Genomic DNA, 23,710 nt, shown 5'->3' on the forward strand with positions numbered 1-23,710 from the left:
GCACCCACATTGGAGACCCAGAACAAACTCCTGGCTTCAGATCAGTGCAGCTCCAGCCATTGCAGCCAACCGGGGAGTGAACCAGCGGATAGAGGACCTCTCCCCGCCCCCCACCCTCTCTCTGCTTCTCCTTCTCTCTCTATGTAACTCTTTCAAATAAATAAATCTTAAAAAAAATGCCTGGAGCTGATTATGTCCACACCTGCTCCTAAAGAATATCTATAACTCAAAGGACAAAACTAAAATTGCAAGACACAGAGATGTAGATACCTAAATCTGCACAGAACATTAAAAAAAGAAATTCGTTTTTTTACTTCTGACTCTGGAAGATGTACATACTCATAGAATAAATGTAGAAAATTACTTTCAAGACATTTAAAAGTCACTTATATCCCTTCCCTCAAAGATCACAATTTCAGTTGTATTTGAGTAAATTTCCACCCAATCTGTTCTATACATAAAGGCATACTTCAAAAAATTCATGAAAACTGGAATCAAAAGTTTATTTGGGTAAAAGAAATTGAAATCCATGTAGAGGGAGGTCTTCTTCAAGAAAGGATCTTCATGGAAAATGAGTATTTAAAAAAACTAAGGTTTCCAAGAGCACCAAAATAAATTTTTTAATTCCATTTTCTATGAACTTACTGAAGTACCCTTGTATTATTTCACACTTGCAATCACCTTTTGTGTATAATTGGATACTCTGTTTTCACTTGTAAGTGAATTTCACAACTCAATTATACATGTAATGTGCCTAATACTGAATACTTCATGACAGAGAAGCATCCTAATTTAACACTCTATCATTCCAGTTGTTTCTGTTCTTATTATAAATAATCCTATAGAATGTACCTGGCTTAAAGCTTTGCACAGAGCATTACCCAGAAAAAAAATTTCCATTGTCCTGCAAAATCAAGAATCTGAATAGGAATGTGGTGTCCCACATTGTGGCACTGCTGGTTAAGCCACCACTTGTGATGCCGGCATCCCAAATGAGCACTGGTTCAAGTCCCAGGTGCTCCACTTTCCATCCAGCTCCTTGTTAATGTGCCTGGGAAAACAGTAGAAGATGGCCCAGTTACTTAGGCCTCTGCTACTCATGTGGGAGACCCAGGTGAAGCTGCTGGTTTAGGCCTGGCCCAGCCCCAGCTCTTAAAGCCATTTGGGGAGTGAACCAGTGGATGGAAGATCTATGTCTTTCCCTGTCTATGAAACTGCCTTTCAAATCAATCAATCTGTGAACAGGAATGTGAACTACATTTAAATTTTTCTTCCTTCAATATCTTATTTGCATTTCCAAAATCCCAGAGTTAGCTTGAACATATGATGAATTTCTGCAAATTTAAAATTGTTGTAAAATGAAGACTTACATTCTATAAAATTGATTTATCAATTGTTAGTTTTTTCTACATACACTTTTACTATTTATTTTTCTGAACCTTCTGGAAGTAAGCTGTATAGTCAGGACACATCACCCCTAGGTACTTCAGCATGAGTCTCCCAGGAACAAAGACACTCTCCTACAAAGTAACATTATCACCTCCAAGGAATGTCATATGGATATCACGTGGCCTAATTGTCTATAGTTTCAAACTGTTCTTTCTTCGCACCCATATTCCTCCCTAGCTCCACCTCATCCTGGACCCAACCATGGGTTACACACTCTTGTTGTCTCTCTAGACTCCTCCATCTCGGGACCATTTCCTTACTCATTTTCTTCCTTTCACGAATGATGTTTTTGAAGAGTTCAAGTAAATTGACTTAGAGAAAGCCTCACAATCCGGATTTAAGGAAAGGATGATCTCTTCGTGATTAGATCAGCTGAGATGTTTTTGTTAAGAATCCTGCCTGGGAGATATGAGGAATTTTCAAATGGCTCATGGAAAATACAGATTATGAAGACACTACGCTTGGGTTTTGAAATTTTTCTACACTAACATAATCTTTTAATTCCATTTTTTCCCATGAATATTTCAAAGTTGCCTTGTATTATCCAAGATTCCACTGTGGGAACATGAGTTGTTCCCTGCACAACTAGATAATAAACCAATATGAAATACAACACTCCCTATGTGATAGAGGGTAATCACATTTTAAAATAAAGAATAAAACGTGACTATCCCCTCTCTTCCCTGCCACCTTCTGTCAGCAGTAGAAATTGATGAAGATTGTAATGGCTCTAAATGTTTTCTACTTGGCACGAAGAATCAAAAGAGTGCACCCAGACTTTCACAAATAAAAATGCCTCGACGCTAAGCTCTTTGAAGTGCTGATGTCTGATTACAGAGAACTTCCACATCTTATGTTGCTTTGTAACACTTGCATTTTTTCTAATGGTCAAATATGAATTTACTGTTACAATCGGGAGGAAATACTGATAAGATTTGTAAGGGGGGAAATATTTCAAATAAAGATTTCTTAAAACAGAGGCTCGTGTTTTCTTATAAGATGAAGGAGCATGGGGGCTTAGCTCTTGCTACTGTTAATGGAAAATAAACACTGGGCAATAGTAGCCCCCGAGTTTTAATGAAGATGTATGTCTTGGGGCCAGCACAGTGGCACAGCAGGTAAAGCTGCCATCTGCAGTGTCAGCATCTCATATGGGCACCGGTGAGTTCCAGCTGCTCCACTTCTGATCCAGCTCTCTGCTATGGCCTGGGAAAGCAGTATGTGATGGCCCAAGTCCTTGGGCCCCTGTATCCACGTGGAAGACCCAAAAGAAGCTCCCCGCTCCTGGCTTCAGATTGGCACAGTTCCAGCCATTGCGACCAATTGAGGGGTGAACCAGTGGATGGAAAACCTCTCTCTCTGCCTCTCCTTCTCTCTGTGTGTAGCTCTTTCAAATAAATGAATAATAATAATAAAAAGATGTATGTCTTTTGTTTCAGAACTTTCATGGATTGACTTTTAAGTCTTCATATTTGTGGGTGCTGGGGTCTGATTACAATCATTGCTGAACAACACAGCCATAATGAGCTGATTCTCTGCTATAGAACAGACCCTTCAGATGTTGTCTTCTTTGATTATTTTTCCCCTTAAGCTTTTGTTTCAGAGTCAAATACATCCTGAATGGATGCAATTAACCTTAACAACATGCATAACCTTACAGCCCTCTAGTGACTTTGAAGTAGGTAACCTTACTGTGTAATTGAACTAAGTTGCATTTTTTTCTCATTTCTGCTATGCGTCTACTGATCATTATAGGTATTATGTGTTTTCAAGCTTTCATCATCCCGTTGATTTAATGTTTCACTGTTTGAGCTGTCAAAGACATTTTGAGAAATGTCCATTCATTTTTGATGATACTGTATTTGAACTAAAACGTTTCCTCCCCATGACTTGGCAGGCTGTAAAGGCATACCATACTGAGGAACAAAACCCAGTGAAAAAAAGTTGGAAATTCATTCTAAAGAACATAATTTCTACCCTCCTGAACAAACAGGAAGGTACATTTGATTTAATCAGACTGAAAAGTCTTTTCTTTCCATCTACCCTAACAATCTTTTCTGCCATGCATAGAACTGCAGGTGGTAAACCACTAATAGGTTATGAAATCAATTCAATGGATTTATTTTTAATGAATAAGAATAGAAAATGTCAGAGGGTTTTACACATAGTAAGGGTGAGAATGGTTTCATGAGGTTTTCCTTATATACACCCTCATATATACTCAGATGTGTTTTCCATCATGCTGCCAAATGAACTGTTCACTGCAGGTCACGGTCAGAGGTCTGCAAAGTCAATGCGAGTCACTGTGTTATTATGGTTGCTCAGAAACAGTGACACTGAGAAAGAAAACTGTCCTCACAGAAGGTCACCAAGCCCTCTGTCATTTAGGAAAAGACAGCAGAGAAAAGGAGATCCCCACAGACACTTGGCTCTTGAAAGGTGATTTTCTATCCAAATCAATTTAAAGCTGTAATTTGGGTTCAGGACACACAATTTGGCTTTTGAGAGGACAGAAGCAGCAGGAAGTTCGCTCTGACCTTCCCCTACCACTCTCTCTTGAAACATCCCAAAAAGAATTCTCTGATCTTCCTCTAAAGCAGGTCCGATGGTGTCGTTGAGTGTTTGTGCAGTGGTTAGCTTGCAACATCCACATCCTATATGGGAGCACTTAGTTGAGTCCCGGCTCCTCCATGTATCATCTATCTTCCAGGAAGTATCAGCTGATGATTCAGTGAGTATCTGAGTCCCTGCCACCCACAGGGGAGACCTGGATTGAGTTCTAGGCTCCTGGGTTCTGCCTGGTCCAGCGCTGGCTGTTGCAGGTACTAGGGGGAGTGACCCAGCAAATGGAATTTTTCTTGTCTCCCTGGCTTGCAAATTAAAAAAAAAATTAAGACAAAATTTAAATTAAGTTATATGAATCTCATTTCAGAGGCATTTTTCCTATACCTAGAAGAAATGAATGAAGACACAGGCGCACAGAGCAGAAGCTACACAGGCCTTGCTGAGTTTCCCCAGGTTCTTACCATTACACTTCCTTTTTTTTTAACTTTTATTTAATGAATATAAATTTCCAAGGTACAGCTTATGGATTACAATGGCTTCCCCCCCCCCATAACATCCCTCCCACCTGCAACCCTCCCCTTTCCCGCTCCCTCTCCCATTCCATTCACATCAAGATTCATTTTCAATTCTCTTTATATACAGAATATCAGTTTAGCATATATTAAGAAAAGATTTCAACAGTTTGCACCCACATAGAAACACAAAGTGAAAAATACTGTTTGAGTACTAGTTATAGCATTAAATCACAATGTACATCTCATTAAGGACAAAGATCCTACATGAGGAGAAAGTGCACAGTGACTCCTGTTGTTGACTTAACAAATTGACACTCTTGTTTATGGCATCAGTAGTCACCCTAGGCTCTTGTCATGAGTTGCCAAGGCTATGGAAGCCTTTTGAGTTGACAGACTCTGATCATATTTAGATAAGTCGTAGTCAGAGTGGAAGTTCTCTCTTCCCTTCAGAGAAAGGTACCTCCTTCTTTGATGACCCATTCTTTCCACTGGGATCTCACTCGTGGAGATCTTTCATTTAGGTTTTTTTTTTTTTTTTTTGCAAGAGTGTCTTGGCTTTCCATGCCTGAAATACTCTCATGGGCTTTTCAGCTGGACCCGAATGCCTTAAGGGCTGATTCTGAGGCCACAGTGCTATTTAGGACATCTGCCATTCTATGAGTCTGCTGTGTATCTCGCTTCCCATGTTGGATCGTTCTCTCCCTTTTTTATTCTATCAGTTAGTATTAGCAGACACTAGTCTTGTTTATGTGATCCCTTTGACTCTTAGTCCTATCATTATGACCAATTGTGAACAGAAATTGATCACTTGGACTAGTGAGATGGCATTGGTATATGCCACCTTGATGGGATTGAATTGGAATCCCCTGGTATGTTTCTAACTCTACCGTTTGGGGCAAGTCAGCTTGAGCATGTCCCTAATTGCACATCTCTTCCCTCTCTTATTCCCACTCATATTTAACAGTGATCACTTTTCAGTTAAGTTTCAACACTTAAGAATAACTGTGTATTGATTACAGTATTCAACCAAAAGTATCAAGTAGAACAAACAAAAAAAAAATACTAAGAGGGATAACGAATTAAGTTGTTCATCAACAGTCAGGGCAAGGGCTGATCAAGTCACCGTTTCTCATGGTGTTCATTTCACTTTAACAGGTTTCCTTTTTGGTGCTTGGTTAGTTGTCACCAATCAGGGAGAACATATGATATCTGTCCCTTTGGGACTGGCTGAATTCACTCAGCATAATGTTTTCCAAATTCCTAACAGGGATCACTTTTCAGTTAAAATTTAAACACCTAAGAATAATTGTGTGTTACTTACAGAGTTCAACCAATAGTACTAGAACAAAAAAAATACTAAAATGGATAAAGTATTACATTGTACATCAACAGTCAGGACAAGAGCTGATCAAGTCACTGTTTCTCATAGTGTCCATTTCACTTCAACAGGTTTCCCCTTTGGTGCTCAGTTAGTTGTCACCGATCAGGGAAAACATATGATATTTGTCCCTTTGGGACTGGCTTAGTTCACTCAGCATGATGTTTTCCAGATTCCTCCATCTTGTTGCAAATGACCGGATTTCGTTGTTTTTGACTGCTGTATAGTATTCTATAGAGTACATGTCCCATAATTTCTTTACCCAGTCTACTGTTGATGCACATTTGGGTTGGTTCCAGGTCTTAGCTATTGTGAATTGAGCTGCAATAAACATTAAGGTGCAGACAGCATTTTTGTTTGCCAATTTCATTTCCTTTGGGTAAATTCCAAGGAGTGGGATGGCTGGGTTGAATGGTAGGGTTATATTCAGGTTTCTGAGGAATCTCCAGACTGACTTCCAGAGTGGCATAACCAGTTTGCATTCCCACCAATAGTGAGTTAGTGTCCCTTTTTCCTCACATCCTCTCCTGCATCTATTGTTGGAAGATTTCTGAATGTGAGCCATTCTCACCGGGGTGAGGTGAAACCTCATTGTGGTTTTGATTTGCATTTCCCTGATTGCTAGTGATCTTGAACATTTTTTCATGTGTCTGTTGGCCCTTTGGATTTCCTCTTTTGAAAAATGTCTATTGAGGTCCTTGGCCCATCTCTTAAGTGGGTTGTTTGTTTTGATGTTGTGGAGTTTCTTGATTTCTTTATAGATTCTGGTTATTAACCCTTCTTTATCTGTTGCATAGTTTGCAAATATATTTTCCCATTCTGTTGGTTGTCTCTTCACTTTCCTGACTGTTTCTTTTACAGTACAGAAACTTCTCAATTTGATGCAATTCCAATAGTTAATTTTGGCTTTGACTGCCTGTGCCTCCAGGGTCTTTTCTAGGAAGTCGTTGCCAGCACCTATATCCTGCAGGGTTTTTCCAATGCTCTCTAATAATTTGATGGTGTTGGTTTGTAGATTTAAGTCTTTAATCCATGTTGAGTGAATTTTTGTGTAAGCTGAAAGGTAGGGGTCTTGCTTCATGATTCTACACGTGGAAATCCAATTTTCCCAGCACCCTTTATTGAATAGACTGTCCTTACTCCAGGGATTGGTTTTGGATCCTTGATCAAATATAAGTTGGCTGTAGATATTTGGGTTGATTTCTGGTGTTTCAATTCTGTTCCATTGGTCTATCCATCTGTTTCTGTACCAGTACCATGCTGTTTTGATGACGACTGTCCTGTAGTATGTCCTGAAATCTGGTATTGTGATGCCTCCGGCTTTGTTTTTGTTGTACAAGATTGCTTTAGCTATTCGAGGTCTCCTGTGTCTCCATATGAATTTCAGCACCATTTTTTCCAGATCTGAGAAGAAGGTGTTCGGTATCTTGATTGGTATCACATTGAATCTATAAATTGCTTTTGGGAGAATGGACATTTTGATGATATTGATTCTTCCAATCCATGAGCATGGAAGATTCTTCCATTTCTTGGTATCCTCTTCTATTTCTTTCTTTAAGGTTTTGTAATTTTCATCGTAGAGATCCTTAACGTCCTTGGTTAAGTTTATTCCAAGGTATTTGATTGTTTTTGTAGCTATTGTGAATGGGATTGATCTTAGAAGTTCTTCCTCAGCCGTGGCATTTCCTGTGTATACAAAGGCTGTTGATTTTTGTGCATTGATTTTATACCCTGCTACTTTGCCAAACTCTTCATTTTTCTGTGTTTCTGTGTGCAACACATCTTTAAGCATCTTTTGCAGGGCTGTACGAGTGGCGACAAATTCTTTCAATTTCTGTTTGCTGTGAAAGGTCTTTATTTCACCTTCATTCACAAATGAGAGCTTTGCAGGATATAATATTCTGGGCTGGCAGTTTTTCTCTCTTAGTACCTGGGCTATATCTCGCCATTCCCTCCTAGCTTGTAGGGTTTCTGATGAGAAGTAAGCTGTGAGTCTGATTGGAGATCCTCTGAGAGTAATCTGACGTTTCTCTCTTGCACATTTTAGGATCTTTTCTTTATGTTTCACTGCGGTGAGTTTAATTACAACGTGTCGTGGTGAGGATCTCTTTTGGTCGTGTTTATTAGGGGTTCTATGAGCTTCCTGTACTAGGATGTCTCTGTCCTTCTCCAAACCTGGGAAATTTTCTGCTAGTATCTCACCAAAAAGGCCTTCTAATCCTTTCTCCCTCTCCATGCCTTCAGGAACTCCTAGAACCCGAATGTTGGGTTTTTTAATAGTATCCTAAAGATTCCCGACAATATTTTTTAGATTTCTAATTTCCTCTTCTTTTCTTTGGTTTGACTGTATACTTTCCTGTTCTCTGTCTTCTAAGTTTGATATTCTCTCTTCTGCTTTTCTTTCGTTAGTCTTTTATTATAGGGTTCTCAGCTATGAACCTAGTGAAAGTTGATGAAAGAAACCTTTTCTCCCCTAAAGTAGTAAGTCAATTTATTTACATTAGTGTTTATTACCATTCTGTTTAGCCTATACATCTCTCTTTTCATGATGTGAACATAAGACAGTTGATAGAACATTAACCAGCTGCCCAATCCCTCCCTCTCCCAGCTCCATATCACGTACAGGATCCAGATTTCAGTAGATAGATTCAATTTTGAATGCTGGTTCTATGACTTAAAAGGGGGAGGGGGCTTGAAAAATAATCTAATTTATCAAAATTCAGTTTCCTTATCTGCAAATTGGAAAAGCATTTATTTCAAAGGAAAAAAGTCAATACTATTCACAACATGCTCAACACAGGCCTAGCATATGTTTAAACACTCAAGACATGAGAGCTCCTGATTGTTATTTTGGTTTAACCTTTTAGGAGTCCCCAGTTTGACTCTTCCAGGTTACAACTAATTTACTTCATGCTGGTACAGTCTTCCAATGCTTTATCACATTTCTCATTCAAAAATAAGCTAAATAGGAGCCATCACTGTGGCGCAATGGGTTAAAGCCCTGGCCTGGATCACCGGCAACCCATATGGGTGCCAGTTTGAGACCCAGCTGCTCTACTTGCTATCCAGCTCTCTGCTATGGCCTGGGAAAGCAGTAGAAGATGGCCCAAGTCCTTGGGCCCCTGCACCCACATGGGAGACCTGGAACAAGCTCCTGGCTCCTGGCTTTGGATCGGCATAGCTCCGGCCATTGCGGCCATCTGGGGAGTGAACCAGTGGATGGAAGATCTTTCTTTCTCTCTTTCTCTCTCTCTCTCTGTAACTCTGTCTTTCAAATAAATAAAATAAATCTTTAAAAAAAAATAAGCCAAATAGGCAGAGCTCTGCCTGTTAGTTCAGTAGTCTCATCATTGATACACCTACCTACCCAGCGCATTAAGTCATGTCATTACCATTAAGAGTTAAATACTATATGTTACTTTATAAACATTCTGAATACTTATGAGCCTTGCTCAGAGATTGAGTTTAACCATCCTCTAATGAAGAACCACCTATATTGAACCATCAAAGAAACCATTCATTAGAATCAATCACAGATCTTCTTTCAATGCATTATTACTTCATAATACTAAACGGGACTTCAACTTAACTCAGTCTTCCATCTCAAGGGAGGAGTAAAGCCTAATGCTCTTGTGCCCTTTAGCACCTGCAAAGCAGAGGCTTAACTTCTTACCATCATCTACGGAAAGGGAATTGAAATCTGGAACATTATAGTGTGCAAGATGAAATGAAATAATGTCCTTACGGGCTGCAATAAGTTTTTACAAATACTTTTGTACTTAATTTAAAGCTATTTTATGTGGCCAGTTTCAGTGCAAATAAGATGAGTCAATAATGACTTAAGAAATTCTGTCTTGGGTGAGCATTTAGCACAGCAGTTAAGATTCCACTCGGGGAGTTATATCCCATATCAGAATCCTGACTCAGCACCCAAACCCAGCTTACTGTTAAGGCACACCCTGGGATGGCTTAAGTACATGGGTACCTGCCCTTCAGATGGAAGCTCCTGACTGAGTTACCAGTTCCTGGCTACAGCCTAATCCAGTCCCATCTGTTGTGGGCATTTGGGAAGGGAATCAGAGGATGGGAGAACTATTTGTCTTCCCTCTCAGCCTTTCAAAAAAAAAAAAAAAGAAACTTTTTTTAAAAAAAATAAATTCTTAGATATAAGAAACCACACTTATGGGTTTCAGGGTGTACATATTATATGGTGATATTTATGAAAATTGAACTAATACTATGACTTAATGACTGTATTAGCATATAGCCCATCTTTTGTTTACAAAGCACTTTACAAAATGTAACAAAATGTTCTTTATGGAGTAAAGAGAAAAATCAGGGGTTGGCCATCAACAAGTGCTCTTACCAAGCCATCTCTTAATCTCCCTAATGAATGTGAGAATAATGGGGAGGAAAAGTGTCAATGATAAGGATTATTTTGTTCTAATCACAACAACCTGGTGAGGAGCACTGCAGTTGGATGAAGGAAACTAAGGAATGTCCCCTAGATTACAAGGGGGAGAAACAGGAAGACAGAGTGAGTTTCCCTAATATTCCTGGGGAGTGTGCCAATGATGGACATGAAAATGAAGTATTCACACCGTGGTGGTTGGGTATGGTGTGTCTTAGAGACCACGTCAGTTTCGATTCTCCAAGAAGTCACCAAGATGAGGTTAGATACACAAGAGTTGTATTGGGGGACAGGTTGTGAAGGATAAAAGGAGAGGGAGCAGGAGTAGGTGGAGAAAGCCTTGAGAACAAGAGCAGGCCTGGTACCTATGAAAGGACAGAGGGAAGGGGGCTTGAGAAGGTAGAGTTTAAGGCTGCTAGACAATTCCAAAAAAATCTTGCACAGGTTTCACGGGGAGGCTTCCAGGGAAAGTTGCTCTGTGTAGGAGAGCCACAAGGGCCAGGGCCAGGCTGATACTGGTGCCCTAGAATGTTCTGAACACTGCCTGGGGAGCACAGAGCATGAGGACATAACAGATCCAAAAGAGTGGCAGTGTTAATTGACTATGCGCCCACAGTAAGTTCTTGTGAAAAGGACTGACATAAGTTCCTCAAGCTGCCACTGAGGTTATTTTAACCCCTGTTAGAAATTAAATAGTCATGTTCCTGGTTCCTGGTGCTGAACTCCCAAAATGCTTAGAATTCCTGGAGTGATGAGTGCCTATGGGTGCTAACGAGATGACTCACAGCGGGGATTTTGTAGACAGCTTCAGGATGGAGGCTGGTCTCCAGAAAAACCAACTATGAGAGGGAGGGTTAAAACTTTCAGTCCCATCACACAATCTCTGGGTAGGAGAGAGGGGGCTAGAGCTGATTCAGCCACCAACGGCCAAAGGTTTAATAATCATGCCTGCATAATGGAACTTTGATAAAAAAAACAATGAGCAACCAGGCTTGAGGGGCCCCCATATTGGTGAAGAGCACTGGGGGGTGGCCCATTGGGAGAGGGCATGGAAGCTCTTCACAGGCTACTACCTTCCCCTCCCTAGGACCCTACCTTGCCCTATGCATCTCTGCCCTTTGGCTATTCCTCAGTTGTGTCCTATTAATAAACTCCAATTGTAAGTATGGCAGTTTCCATGAATTCAATGAGTCATTCTAGTGAATTATCAGCCCTGGGGGAAAGGAAAATCATAAAGACCTCCAAATCTGTAGTCTGCTGGGCAGAATCTGGGGACCACATTTGCAGCTGGTATTTGAAGTCTGAAGGACTTTATAGAACACTTAGTTGGTGCCAGAGTTATTTGATACTGGAACATATTCAGTGTCAAAGACGAAACAACACACACACACACACACACACACACACAATTCTTAATTACTCTGTATATCAAAGCTCAAACATCACCTCTCAGGAAAGATTTTGCTGCTCCCACGACTAGCTCAGACCTGCCTATCTTAAAGTATACATCAAGAGTCCTTATGTACTTATCTGATAAATGTCTGTCACAACAATTAAACAGTCAGGCTTATCCAGATAACTTTTTTTGTTGAATAGCTATTACTTGTTTGTTTATCTTTAATGAATTATCCAGAGCTAGAGATCTTGTCTTATTACAGTTATTGTGAGGACATGAGAATTGAAAGAGTTCCCTAAGTGAAGCACTTTCAGATGGGAAGCTCAACATGTCTCTGCTCTTACTGCTCATCTTTAAGCCTCTGCAGTGTATAGATCTGTACACAGTAGATTGCAAATGTTAACTTACAAGCAAATTCAGTTAACTTTTTGTTAAAATTAATTTATAGTAAAATTCTACATTGTAGGTTCATTTTCAGGATCTTTTTATTTCCTTTGAATAGCATCAAACAAAAGGGCCATATCCACGTATTTGAATAGACAAGTATCTGAATGAAGTGATCTCTGTATTACTATCACAAAGAACCTTTTGCCCTGGAACTGAGTAAAACTGTTTTTTTTTTTTAAATGATTTTCAAACAAGCAAACTATTTTAAGGGAGGATACTGGATTCCTTTGGGTTAGATGTTTGTGTTACAGATTTTTTTTTCTTTAAATCTCTGTAGATAACACGATATTAAGAGACAAGATTAAAATCACCAACTAAAAACAACTGGGAAAGCCAATATGAATTACTACATACTTTTAATTACTTAAATTCAAATATGCCAAAAATTCAGCCTTGCCTGAGACTAAATCAGCTATCTGACTTAGGACTGTTCTAATATTTAAGAGTTTGTCATAGATTTTTACTAGTGAATCTTGTTTATGTGTAAACAGTGCTTTAAATCTGTGTATTTTTCCAAGGCACAAACACTTAACTTAAGAATGACAGCATAGTACCTGGTCAATAAACATTTGCTAAATGAATTCAAGACTTTTGGCTTACAAGGTTTATGGAATATTTGCTTTGCCAGGCATAGAGTCATGTTTTATGCATATGCACATTATTTTTAAAATCCTATGAGGTTGGAGCTGGCGTAATGGGTAAAGCTGCCACCTGCAGTGCTGTCATCCCATATGGGTGACAATTTGAGTCCCAGCTGCTCCACTTCTGATCCAGCTCTCTGCTATGGCCTGGGAAAGCAACAGAAGATGGCCCTCTGCACCCACATGAAAGATCCAGAAGAAGCTCCTGGCTCCTGGCTTCAGGTTGGCCCAGCTCCAGCTGTTGCAGCCATTTAGGGAGTGAACCAGTGGATGGAAGACTTTCTATCTCTCTACCTCTCTTTAACTCTGCCTTTAAAATAAATCAATAAAATCTTAAAAAAAAAAAAGTATGAGATTGGTATTATCTCATTGTAAGTAATGAGAAAAATGAAGTGTAAAGTAACTAAGCATCTTGATCAAAGATAATGGCAAACTCAGACCATGAACCCAAGTCTGCCTGGCCATGTTCCTAATCTCAACACTGGAGCTGCCCAAATGAACAGAGGGATGCACACAAGAGTAAAGGCCAAGGCTTTTGCCAGATATCTAATAAGTTAATTCTGTGAATGAACACCTGAATCTTCACTACTGAAGCACTGACTTTATCCTCTCTTTTAAAATTGTTCATCAGAAAATGCTGTTTTTCTCCCAGAAAACTTTTATTTAAAGAACGCAAACTTCATGCATTTCATAAATACAACTTTAGGAATATAGTGATTCTTCCCACCCACACTTCCACCCCTCTTCCTCCTCCCTCTCCTATTCTCATTCTTATTTGTTACTAATATCTATTTTTAATTAACTTTTTACTTAGAATAGAGTTAATTGTATGTGTATAGAGTTCAACAAATTGTATGAAGAAAAAAAAATTCCTCAACAGTCAAGACAAGGGCTGTTCAAAGTCACTGCAACTGGAAGTGTTAATTTCACTACTACAGATCACATTTAAAAAAAAAAAAAGATTTATTTATTTACTTATCCAAAAGTCAGTTACACAGAGAGAGGAGAGGAAGAGAGAGAGAGAGGTCTTCCATCCAATGGTTCACACCTCAATTGGCCACAATGGCCAGAGCTGTGCCGATCTGAAGCCAGGAGCTTCTTCCAGGTCTCCCATGTGAGTGCAGGGGCCCAAGGACCTGGGCCATCCTCCACTGCTTTCCCAGGCCATAGCAGGAAGCTGGATGGGAAGAGGAGCAGCTGGGACTAGAACCGGTGCCCATATAGGATGCCGGCACTTCAGGCCAGGGCATTAACCCGCTGCACCACAGAGCCGGCCCCCTACAGATCACTTTTTAGGTGTTCTATTAGCTATCACAGATTAGAGAGAACATATGGTATTTATCCTTTGGGACTGCCTTATTTCACTAAGCATGGTGTTTTCCAGTTTCATCCAGTTTGTTGCAAATGACAGTATTTCATTTCGGTTTTTACTGCTGTATAGTATTCCATGGTGTACATATCCCATAATTTCCTTATCCAGTGTTCAACTGATGGGCATTTGAGTTGATTCCATATCAATAAACATGGGGGTACAGATAAGTCTTTCATATGCTGATTTAATTCCCTTGGGTAAATTCCCAGGAGTGGGATGGCTGGATCATATGGTAGGTCTATATTCAGATTTCTGAGGTATCTCTATACTGTCTACCACAGGGGCTGCACCAGTTTATGTTCCTATCAACAGTGGATTAGGCTACCTCTTCCCCCTATCCTCACCAGCATTTGCTGTTTGTTGATTTCTGTATGAAAGCCATTCTAATGGGGGTGAGGTAAAACCTCATTATGGTTCCTATTTGCATTTCCCTGATGGCCAGTGATCCTGAGCATTTTTTCATGTGTCTGTCAGCTATTTGGATTTCCTTTTTTGAAAAATGCCTGTTTAAATCCTTTGCCCATTTCTTAATTGATTTGTTTGTGTTGTTGCTGTTGAGTTTCTTGATTTGTATATATATTCTGGATATTAACCCTTTATCAATTCTATAGTTTGCAAATAATTTCTCCCATTCTGTAGGTTGCCTCTTCACTTTTGTTAGGTGTTTATTTTGCAGTACAGAAGCTTCTCAATTTGATGTAATTCCATTTTTCAATGGAATTGCATGGCTTTGATTGCTTGTGCTGATGTCTTGCATGGTTTCTCCAAGGTTTCTAATAATTTGATGGTATCAGGCCATAGACTTAGGTCTTTAATCAATTTTGAGTGGATTTTTGTGTAATGTCTAAGGTAGGGGTCTTGCCTCATACTTCTGCATGTGGAGATCCAGTCTTTCCAGCACCATTAGTTAAAGAGACTGTCCTTGCTCCAGGGGTTGACTGTAACTCCTTTGTCAAAGTTAAGTTGGTTGTAGATGCCTGAGTTGATTTCTGGTGTTTCTATTCTGTTCCTTTGGTCTGTCCAAGTTGTTTTGATTATAGCTGCCCCAGTCCTCAACTTTTGTTTGCTGGGAGGGTCTTTATTACTGATTCAATTTCCATCATGTTTATTGGTCTGTTTAGGTTTTCTATATCTTCATGGATAAATTTAGGTAGGTTGTGTGTGTGCAGGAATCTATCCATTTCTTTTAGGTTTCCCGATTTGTTGGCATACAGTTCTTTGTATTAATTTGATAATTCTATTTCTGTGGCTCTGTTACATTTTTTTTCATCTCTAATTTTATTGATTTGGGTCTTCTCAATTTTTTTTTTGGTTAGTTGGGTCAATGGTACATCAATTTTGTTTATTTTTTAAAAAAAAAAACAGCACTTCATTTTGTTGAACTTTTGCATTTTTTTGTTTCAATTTTGTTTATTCTCTAATTTTAATTATTATTTTTCTCCTACTAGTTTTGGGATTGGTTTGCTGTAGTTTTTCTAGGTCCTTGAGAAGCACTAATAGTTCATGTATTTGGTGCCTTTCCAATTTCTTTATGTAAGCAGCAATTGCTAAAACTTTTTTTGTTGGCCGGTGCCGCAGCTCATTAGGCTAATCCTCCACCTGCGGTGCTGGTATCCCAGGTTCTAGTCCCAGTTGCTCCTCTTCCAGTCCAGCTCTCTGCTGTGGCCCAGGAAGGCAGTGGAGGATGGCCCAAGTCCTTGGGCCCTGCACCTGCCTGGGAGACCAGGAGGACGCACCTGGCTCCTGGCTTTGAATCAGTGCCGCACCAGCCATAGCAACCATTTGGGGGGTGAACCAACGGAAGGAAGACCTTTCTCTCTGTCTCTCTCTCTGACTGTCTAACTCTGCCTGTCAAAAAAAAAAAAAAAAAGTTAAAAAAAAAAACTTGTTTGTAACACTGTTTTTGCTGTAACCCATAACTTTTGATATATTGTATTGTCTTAATCATTTCTAGAAATTTTTTATTTCTCTTTTGATGTCTTCAATGATCTACTGTTCATTTAGGACTGTGTTGTTCATATTGTGTTGTTCATATATGTGTTTACATATGTTCTAAAGATTTGCGAGTTGTTGATTTCTAGTTTCATTCCATTGTGGTCAGAAAAAATCCGTGGTTTGATTTCAAATTTTTTTAATTTGCTGAGAATTGCTTTATGGCCTAGCATATTGTCCATCCTAGAGAAAGTTCCATGCACTGGTGAGAAGAATGTGTATTCACAATAGACCACTTGGACTATAGTGTCAATTAACTCTGTTGTTGTTTCTTTGCCAATTTCCTGTCTAGTTGATCTGTCCATTGCTGAAAATGGAGTATTGAAGTACCCCCAATACTATTGTGTTGGAGCCCACGTCTCCCTTTAGATCCATTAACAGTTCTTTTAAATAGCCAGGTGACCTGTGATTAGGTGCATATCCATTTACAATAGTCACATCTTCCTGTTGAACTGATCCCTTAATCATAAAATAGTGCCCTTGTCTCTTTTAACAGTTGTTAAAAGTCTATTTTTGTTAAAGTCTATTTTGTATGATATAAGGATGCCTATACCAGCTCCTTTTGGTTTCTGTTAGCATGGAATATCTTTCTTCATCCTTTCACTTTTAGTCTGTATGTATCTTTGTTGGTGAGATATGTTTCTTATAAGCAACCAATAGATGGGTTTTGTGTTTTAATCCTTTCAGCCAGTCTGTATCTTTTAACTAGAGAATTAAGGCTATTTATATTCAAGGTGACTATTGATAAGTAAGGACTTGGTCCTGCCATTTTTCTATAAATATTCCTACTGTTTACTTTGGATTTCCTTTGTACTTTTACTGGAAGATTTTCTGCCTTCACTTTCTTTCATAGTGATGACCGCGTTTCTGTGTTTCCATGTGTAGGCACATCCTTAAACAACTTTTGTAAGGCTGGATGAGTGGTGACAAATTCTTTCAATTTCTGTTTGCTATGAAAAGTCTTAATTTCATCTTCTTTCATAAATAAAAGCTTTGCAGGGTACAGTATTCTGGGTTGACAGTTTTTCTCTTAAGATCTGGAATATATCTCACCATTCTCTCCTAGACTGTAGGATTTCTGATGAGAAGTCAGCTGTGAGTCTAATTGGAGATCCTCTGAAAGTAATCTCATGTTTCTCTTGTGTACATTTTAGAAACTTTTCTTTAATTTTTACTGTGGAGAGTTTGAATACAATGTGTTGTAGTTAAGATCTTTTCTAGTCATGTCTATTAGGAGTTCTATGTGCTTCCTGTACTTGGACTATTCCTTCTTTCTCCAAATTAGGGAAGTTTTTTTGTAATTATTTCACTAAAAAGGCCTTCTAATCCATTTCTCTTTCCACATCTTCAGGAACTCCCAAGACACATATGTTGGGTCATTTGATAGTGTCCCATAAATCTCTGACACTGTTTTTCAGTTTTTTAATCTTATTTTTTTTTTTTGGTCTGACTGTAAAATTTCCAAGGATTTGTCTTCTAACTCAAGTATTCTTTCTTCTGCCTCATCAAGTCTGTTCTTAAGGCTTTCCACCACATTTTGTATTTGTTCTATTGAATTTTTCATTTCCAATATTTTGTTTTGATATCGCTTTAAAATCTCAATTTCATGGGAGAAATTTTCACTCATGTCATGTATGGGTTTCTTTAGTGCGTGAATTTGCTTCTGATTACTTTTAAGTAATCCTATGATCAATTTTTGAATTCCATTTCTGGCATTTCATCAATCTCTTCATGTTCACATTCTAGAATTGAAATGTTGTGTTCTTTTGGGGGTGTCATGTTGTCTTCCTTATTCTTGTTTCTTGAATTGCTGTGTTTATTATTAGGCATTTGTGGTGATACTTTTTTTCCCCCTGTGGTGGCTTTTATCTTTGGACTGTGCCTCTGTGGATTAGTGGAGCATCTGCTCTTTCAGTGAATATCCAGAGGCATGTGCTGGTGTGGTTATCGAGCTCTACTCGGTGCTCCAGGGTGAGGGGAGTGTCCAGGGTGACGCCCAAGTTAGGCATGAATCTTTTTTTTTTTTTAATAAGAGAATAGTTTTGTTCTACTCTGTTGGTGTATTTTCATGCTCAGTTCCTCTCCTCAAAGGAGATCAATGCCTGGGCACTAGCCCCAGTGGGTACAGTTTTTATCCATGCTGTTACAAGAACCATACAACGGATCTGTGCAGTCCTCAGTATGAACACAGATCCTGTAGCAATGAACCTCACCAGGCAATCAGGGAGCCCTAAGCATGTAGAGCTGCCCACAGTGACTCCCCAAAGTCCCAGACACATCCTCCAACCTCCCACGCAGCCACCGTGTTTTCACAGTCCTGGCACACAAGACTCCTATGGTCATGAGCACCCAGCCTCGTCAATTCTCCCAGCCATACTCAGGTTTCTCCTCTGGACTGCTTGCTGGACTCTTGGACATGACCTGGCACATCTATTACATATGTCCAAAATGGTGCCTGCCCTCTCTCGACTAGTTACATGCTGCTGGTGCCAAGTGGTTGGGGAGAGAGAAATGTGCCCCCTGTTTTTTACCTCTACGTTGGCAGGAACAATGTCTTCCACAGGGCTCCAGGCAAGGCCCATACCAGGCTCTTCCCACAGTTTTATTGCCAGTGGCTTGGGCTACTGCAGTCTGGTCTCACCTCACTCCTAACCCAGTGCTGAAGCTGCTGGGGTCCCAAGCTGTGCCCCTCCACATAGGCCCCCAATGTCCCCCCAATTTGAGTGGAATTTCCTGTCATTTTCACCATAATGCTTCCTGAGATCGTACTCTCTCCACTTTTTTAGTTAAAACTATCCTTCCCTAGACGAGAGCAGTAAGCTCCCACCCTATTCCACCCAGAAAATGCTATTTTCTGTCTCCAAACTAAACCATCCCTTAATTTGTTGCTGTTGATTCATTGAGATGTCATTTGCCATTCGATCATTCCTCTTGGTTCCTTACTTCCATTAAAGACGTGAGGCAGTAGATAGTGTATAATGGAGATGGAACAAGAACTCAGAGTGATCCAAACAGGATCTTAGAGGTAAAACACCTGGAAGAGAGGGAGCTGTCAATGCTCTGCCACTGGTTCACAGGAAGAAAAGAAAGAACTCTGCAAAAGATAATTGAACTCTTGCAAGTACTTCTTCAATGGTCTATTTGCAAATCTTAGAAATCACAAAATAGTATGGGAGAGATGTCTTCTGGGTATTGAGGCCTAGATAAATTATCAGAAAACTGTTCCTTTCTGAGAGATTTGGTCCAGCAGCATATTGGGGGTAATTACAATCAAATTAGAAAACAGATAGATGCAACCTCTGATGCTTATGTTGTGAGTTTACCAACGAATATATCCAAGCAGATGCTTTTTAATAGAAAGAGCATGTAAATGGTGTTTATTATCGACCCCTCACAGACACAAGATCATGTTCATGACCTCTGTAACTCATAAATGCTGCAACTTGTAGATATGTAGTTCACTTGGAATTCATGAGCTTCTATTATGGCAAGACAGCAACTATTTTAAAGCAAGGAATCAGTCTCTAATTGATTTCCACCCCATCTAAGGGTAACCCTAAGTCGAATGATATTAAAGGCCTGGTACTTTCAAAAGTTAAGGCATGAAAGAAATTCTACTATTTACTGATCATAGGGTCCTACTGTTTCTCAGCAACCAGCGTCTGTCTCTCACATCACTAGAAGTCTATAAAAAGGGAGAAGCTAAAAATAAAACCATCATGGATCATCCTAATTCCCAGAGGCAGTACTTCAAAGAAAATAATGTCTTTACCAACCACACCAATAGGTAAGCAAGCTCCTGCTCCTGGGCAGAGAGAATCACACTTTGCATAAGTATTTCCAAGATCCACACTGCAGTCCCTGAATCAAGGGACAAGAAGCAGTGCATCCACCTGTTCCTGCTTCGGGCAGGTATCAAGGTCAGGGACCAGGTGCACCGCCACCTCCTGGTAGCTGGAGTCCACACTCTCTCAGCCCTGCTCCCCTGGTCCGAAGAGGCCAGTTCATCTGGGAGTCTTGGAAAGAGTCAACCTGCTCCTTCAGGTTCAGGACACACCCTTTCTTTTTTTTTTTTTTTTTTTTTTTTTTTTTTTTTTTTTTTTTTTTTTTTTTTTTTTGACAGGCAGAGTGGACAGTGAGAGAGAGAGACAGAGAGAGAAAGGTCTTCCTTTGCCGCTGGTTCACCCTCCAATGGCCGCCGCTGCAGCCGGCGCACCGCGCTGATCCTGGCAGGAGCCAGGAGCCAGGTGCTTTTCCTGGTCTCCCATGGGGTGCAGGGCCCAAGCACCTGGGCCATCCTCCACTGCACTCCCTGGCCATAGCAGAGAGCTGGCCTGGAAGAGGGGCAACCGGGACAGAATCCGGCGCCCCAACCGGGACTAGAACCCGGTGTGCCGGCGCCGCAAGGTGGAGGATTAGCCTATTGAGCCACGGCGCCGGCTCTACACACACCCTTTCTTGACCCTTATCCTGGCATCTGATATGATGATTCTGTCTGGGAACCAGTTCTTTAAAACGCAAAGGGAAAACATACCTTCACCCTAGTTGGGGTGTGAGCTCTGCTGCCATCTCCCCACTCCCATATCTTTCAATCCTGCAGAGATGGAAAACTTTTTTTTTTTCCCCTGCCAAGGGCCATTTCAATATTTTTGGCATCATTCAAGAGCCATAAAGATGATCAATGTAAAAATGAGCCTGCCATAGATTTCAATTTCAAGTCCACCTGCAAACGGTTGCCTTGGCAGTGCTAGACCAAATTATCTGGCGGGCCTTATATGACCCAGGGACTGGAGGTTCCCCGCCCCTGCTAGCCAGTCATGAGAATCAGGCCAGTACTGTTGAAAGGAACGCGGTGCCGGGACGCTTAATAAAGGACAGCAAACAGGCAGGCTACAGTTTGTTGTTACCAGGTAACTCACAGATTAACTTAGGTAAATGGGACTGCTTCCGTCTCTCAAAACCCCTTTTCTTGGGCCCCTGTGGTTTCAAACCCCAAAGATCAAGAAATTGCCTGGAAGAAAGCAAGTCTGGGGCCTGAGCTCCCAGCCCAAAGCCGGGTTGTTAAATACTCACTGGCTGGGGCCCGCGTGCTGCGGGGTGGCCCGCGCTGCTGCGTTCCCGGGCGCCGCCTCCAAACCCCGTCTCTGGTCCTGCAGGGGGCTGTGCTCCGCGTGCCGCTCACTGGGGTCCTGGGCCGGGCGAGAAGCTGGCGATTCGCGGAGCCCAGAGCCCAGCACCCTACTGCGTGTGCCCATGGCTCCCAACCTAGGACTCGTGAGCGCAGCCGCTGCGGGACGGTTGAGGGCTGGGTCGCCTAGCGAGTTTCCAAAGCGATTCCAAAGGACTGGGGCAGCGGTTTTAACAGCTGAGTTTCGATTTCTCGCTCTCTGCAACGCCGGCCCGGACAACTTCCCGTTTTCCCCCTCAGCTGCAGAACAGCTGGCCACGCCCCTCGGGGACTTTGCGTTGAGCCAGTCTGCAGGTGAGTGACTTCCAGACCTCACAACCAACTTCAGGGAAACACAAGCATAACCATGATCACCAGCCAAGGACGACCCCTGAGCTTGTAGCCCCGCAAGGAAATTAAAACCCTGAAAGATACAAGGGGTTTTCAAAAAGTTCGTGGAAAATGCATATTCTGAAAAGACCATAGCTGGATTTCAACTTTCTTTCTTTCTTTCTTTCTTTCTTTCTTTCTTTCTTTCTTTCTTTCTTTCTTTCTTTCTTTCTTTCTTTCTTTCTTTCTTTCTTTCTTTTTTTCTTTCTTTCTTTCTTTCTTTCTTTCTTTCTTTCTTTCTTTCTTTCTTTCTTTCTTTCCAAATATACTTATCTTTTAAATATGCTTTTTCAGGAACTTTTGGAGGTACTTCTCTACTTTTGGAACTGTTCAACAGCCTTAATTTAAGGGTACTGCTGGATGCCCGAGACTGAAAAATATGAACCTTTAAGGCACCAGGAGTTGGGCCAGGAACTAAAGTCATGTGAACAAAGAATTGCCTTTTACCAGTCATGACTACCATTCAGCTGTTATCACTGCAGATACTTTGTAGTTAGAGGAAATGGAAAGTGAAATAGAAAGAAGAGGTGAGGAAACCACAAAGCTGGGGGATGGGTAAGGTTGATCCTGGCCAGCCCAGCCAAGACATTGTTCAGACCATAAAGAAAAGGCAATTAAACACCTGCTGCAGGCCGGCGTTGTGGCATAGCTGGTTAAGCCACTGCCTGCAATGCCAACATCCTGTATGGGCGCCATGGGCGCCTGTGAGTCCTAGCTGCTCCACTTCCGATCCAGCTCTCTGCTATGGCCTGGGAAAGCAGTGGAAAATGACCCAAGTCTTTGGGTCCCTGCACCTGCATGGGAAACCCAGAGGAAGCTCCTGGCTCTCAGCTTCAGCTTAGCCCAGTCCCAGCTGTTGCGGCCATTTGGGGAGTGAACCAGTAGATGAAGATCTCTCTTTATGTCTCATGCTCTCTCTATAACTCTGCCTTTCAAATAAATAAAATAAAAGTTTAAAAAAAAAAAACTGTTCTATCCAGGATATTCCGCTAGTGTGGACTTTTTAAAGATATTATTTATGTATTTATTTATTTGAAAGGCAGAGTTACAGAGAGATAGACAGAGACAGAGACAGAGAGAAAGATCTTCCATCCACCGATTCACTCCCCCAAATGGCTGCAACAGCCAGAGCTGGGTCAATCCCAAGCCAGGAGCCAGGAGCCAGAAGCTTGTTCTGGGGTTCCCAAGTAGGTGAAGGGACCCAAGCATTTGGGCCACCTTCTGCTGCCTTCCCAGGCCTATTAGCAGGGAATTGGATGGGAAGTGAAGCAGTCGGGACTGGAACAGGCGCCCTTATGGAATGCCGGTGCTGCAGGCAGTGGCTTTACCCCATGCTACAGTGCCAACCCCAGTATGGATATTTTTAAAATACAGGTTTGCAAGGTTCTGTTTCTGTGGATCTGGGAGTGAGCTCTGGCATGCATACTTTTATAAAGCTCTATGAAGATTCTGGGGGCTGCCAGGCTGATCTCACAGTCACAGTGCTGGCTCTGTGAAGATGAGAGAAGGCTTTTCCTGCCCAGAATCTGCATCTCAGGTGAACAAAGCGTAAGATGTGTAAGGCCAGCAGACACAGAAGAAGGGATTAATCCTACTACTAATTCGGGAAAAGATGCATTTGAGAATGAGGCATAGCAATTCAGCACAAAGGAAGAGACATGATGGCAGAGGCTTGCGCCTCAAAATGGCATGGTGTATACCTAACTCCAACTGGGGTGGCATGGCTGGTGCCCCCAGCCCAGGTTAGTAAGCCACTCAGGAGCTGGGCTGTCTCCTACCACTGGTGCTTGGAGCACAAAGACAAATACACATTTGATAGCTCATGAAAAGAGTGAAATTGAAAGGTCAGCAAGCGTGAGGGAGACAGGAGGGTAAAGTGATGGCAAAGCACTTGGTTGGAAAGGAAGTCAGGGTTCCTGTACCATCTGGAGGCATTAGAGCTCTGTCGAGTAAGCCAGACGCTCTTCCATGTCCCGAGCATCTGGGG

General features: G+C 41.2%; 1 protein-coding gene across 8 annotated transcripts in view; it reads right to left on the minus strand.

Annotated features, from left to right (window-relative positions):
* The window catches only part of EPSTI1 (epithelial stromal interaction 1), a 107,353-nt gene extending 85,642 nt beyond the window's left edge, over positions 1–21,711 (minus strand). The window contains exon 1 of one of the 8 annotated variants that reach the window (XM_089303642.1): positions 21,240–21,633. In XM_089303642.1, coding sequence (XP_089159768.1) covers positions 21,240–21,421 — 182 coding nt within the window. In that variant the 5' untranslated portion in view covers positions 21,422–21,633. Of the gene's footprint in view, positions 1–21,239 lie in introns of all 8 variants that reach the window. The other 7 variants (XM_008260007.5, XM_089303643.1, XM_070048761.2 and 4 more) reach the window with 7 other exon arrangements.
* Positions 21,712–23,710: the final 1,999 nt, after the last annotated feature.

This window comes from Oryctolagus cuniculus, chromosome 9, assembly GCF_051225735.1.
Source record: "Oryctolagus cuniculus isolate XC-2025 breed Fujian yellow rabbit chromosome 9, ASM5122573v1, whole genome shotgun sequence".
Taxonomy (NCBI): Eukaryota; Metazoa; Chordata; class Mammalia; order Lagomorpha; family Leporidae; genus Oryctolagus; species Oryctolagus cuniculus.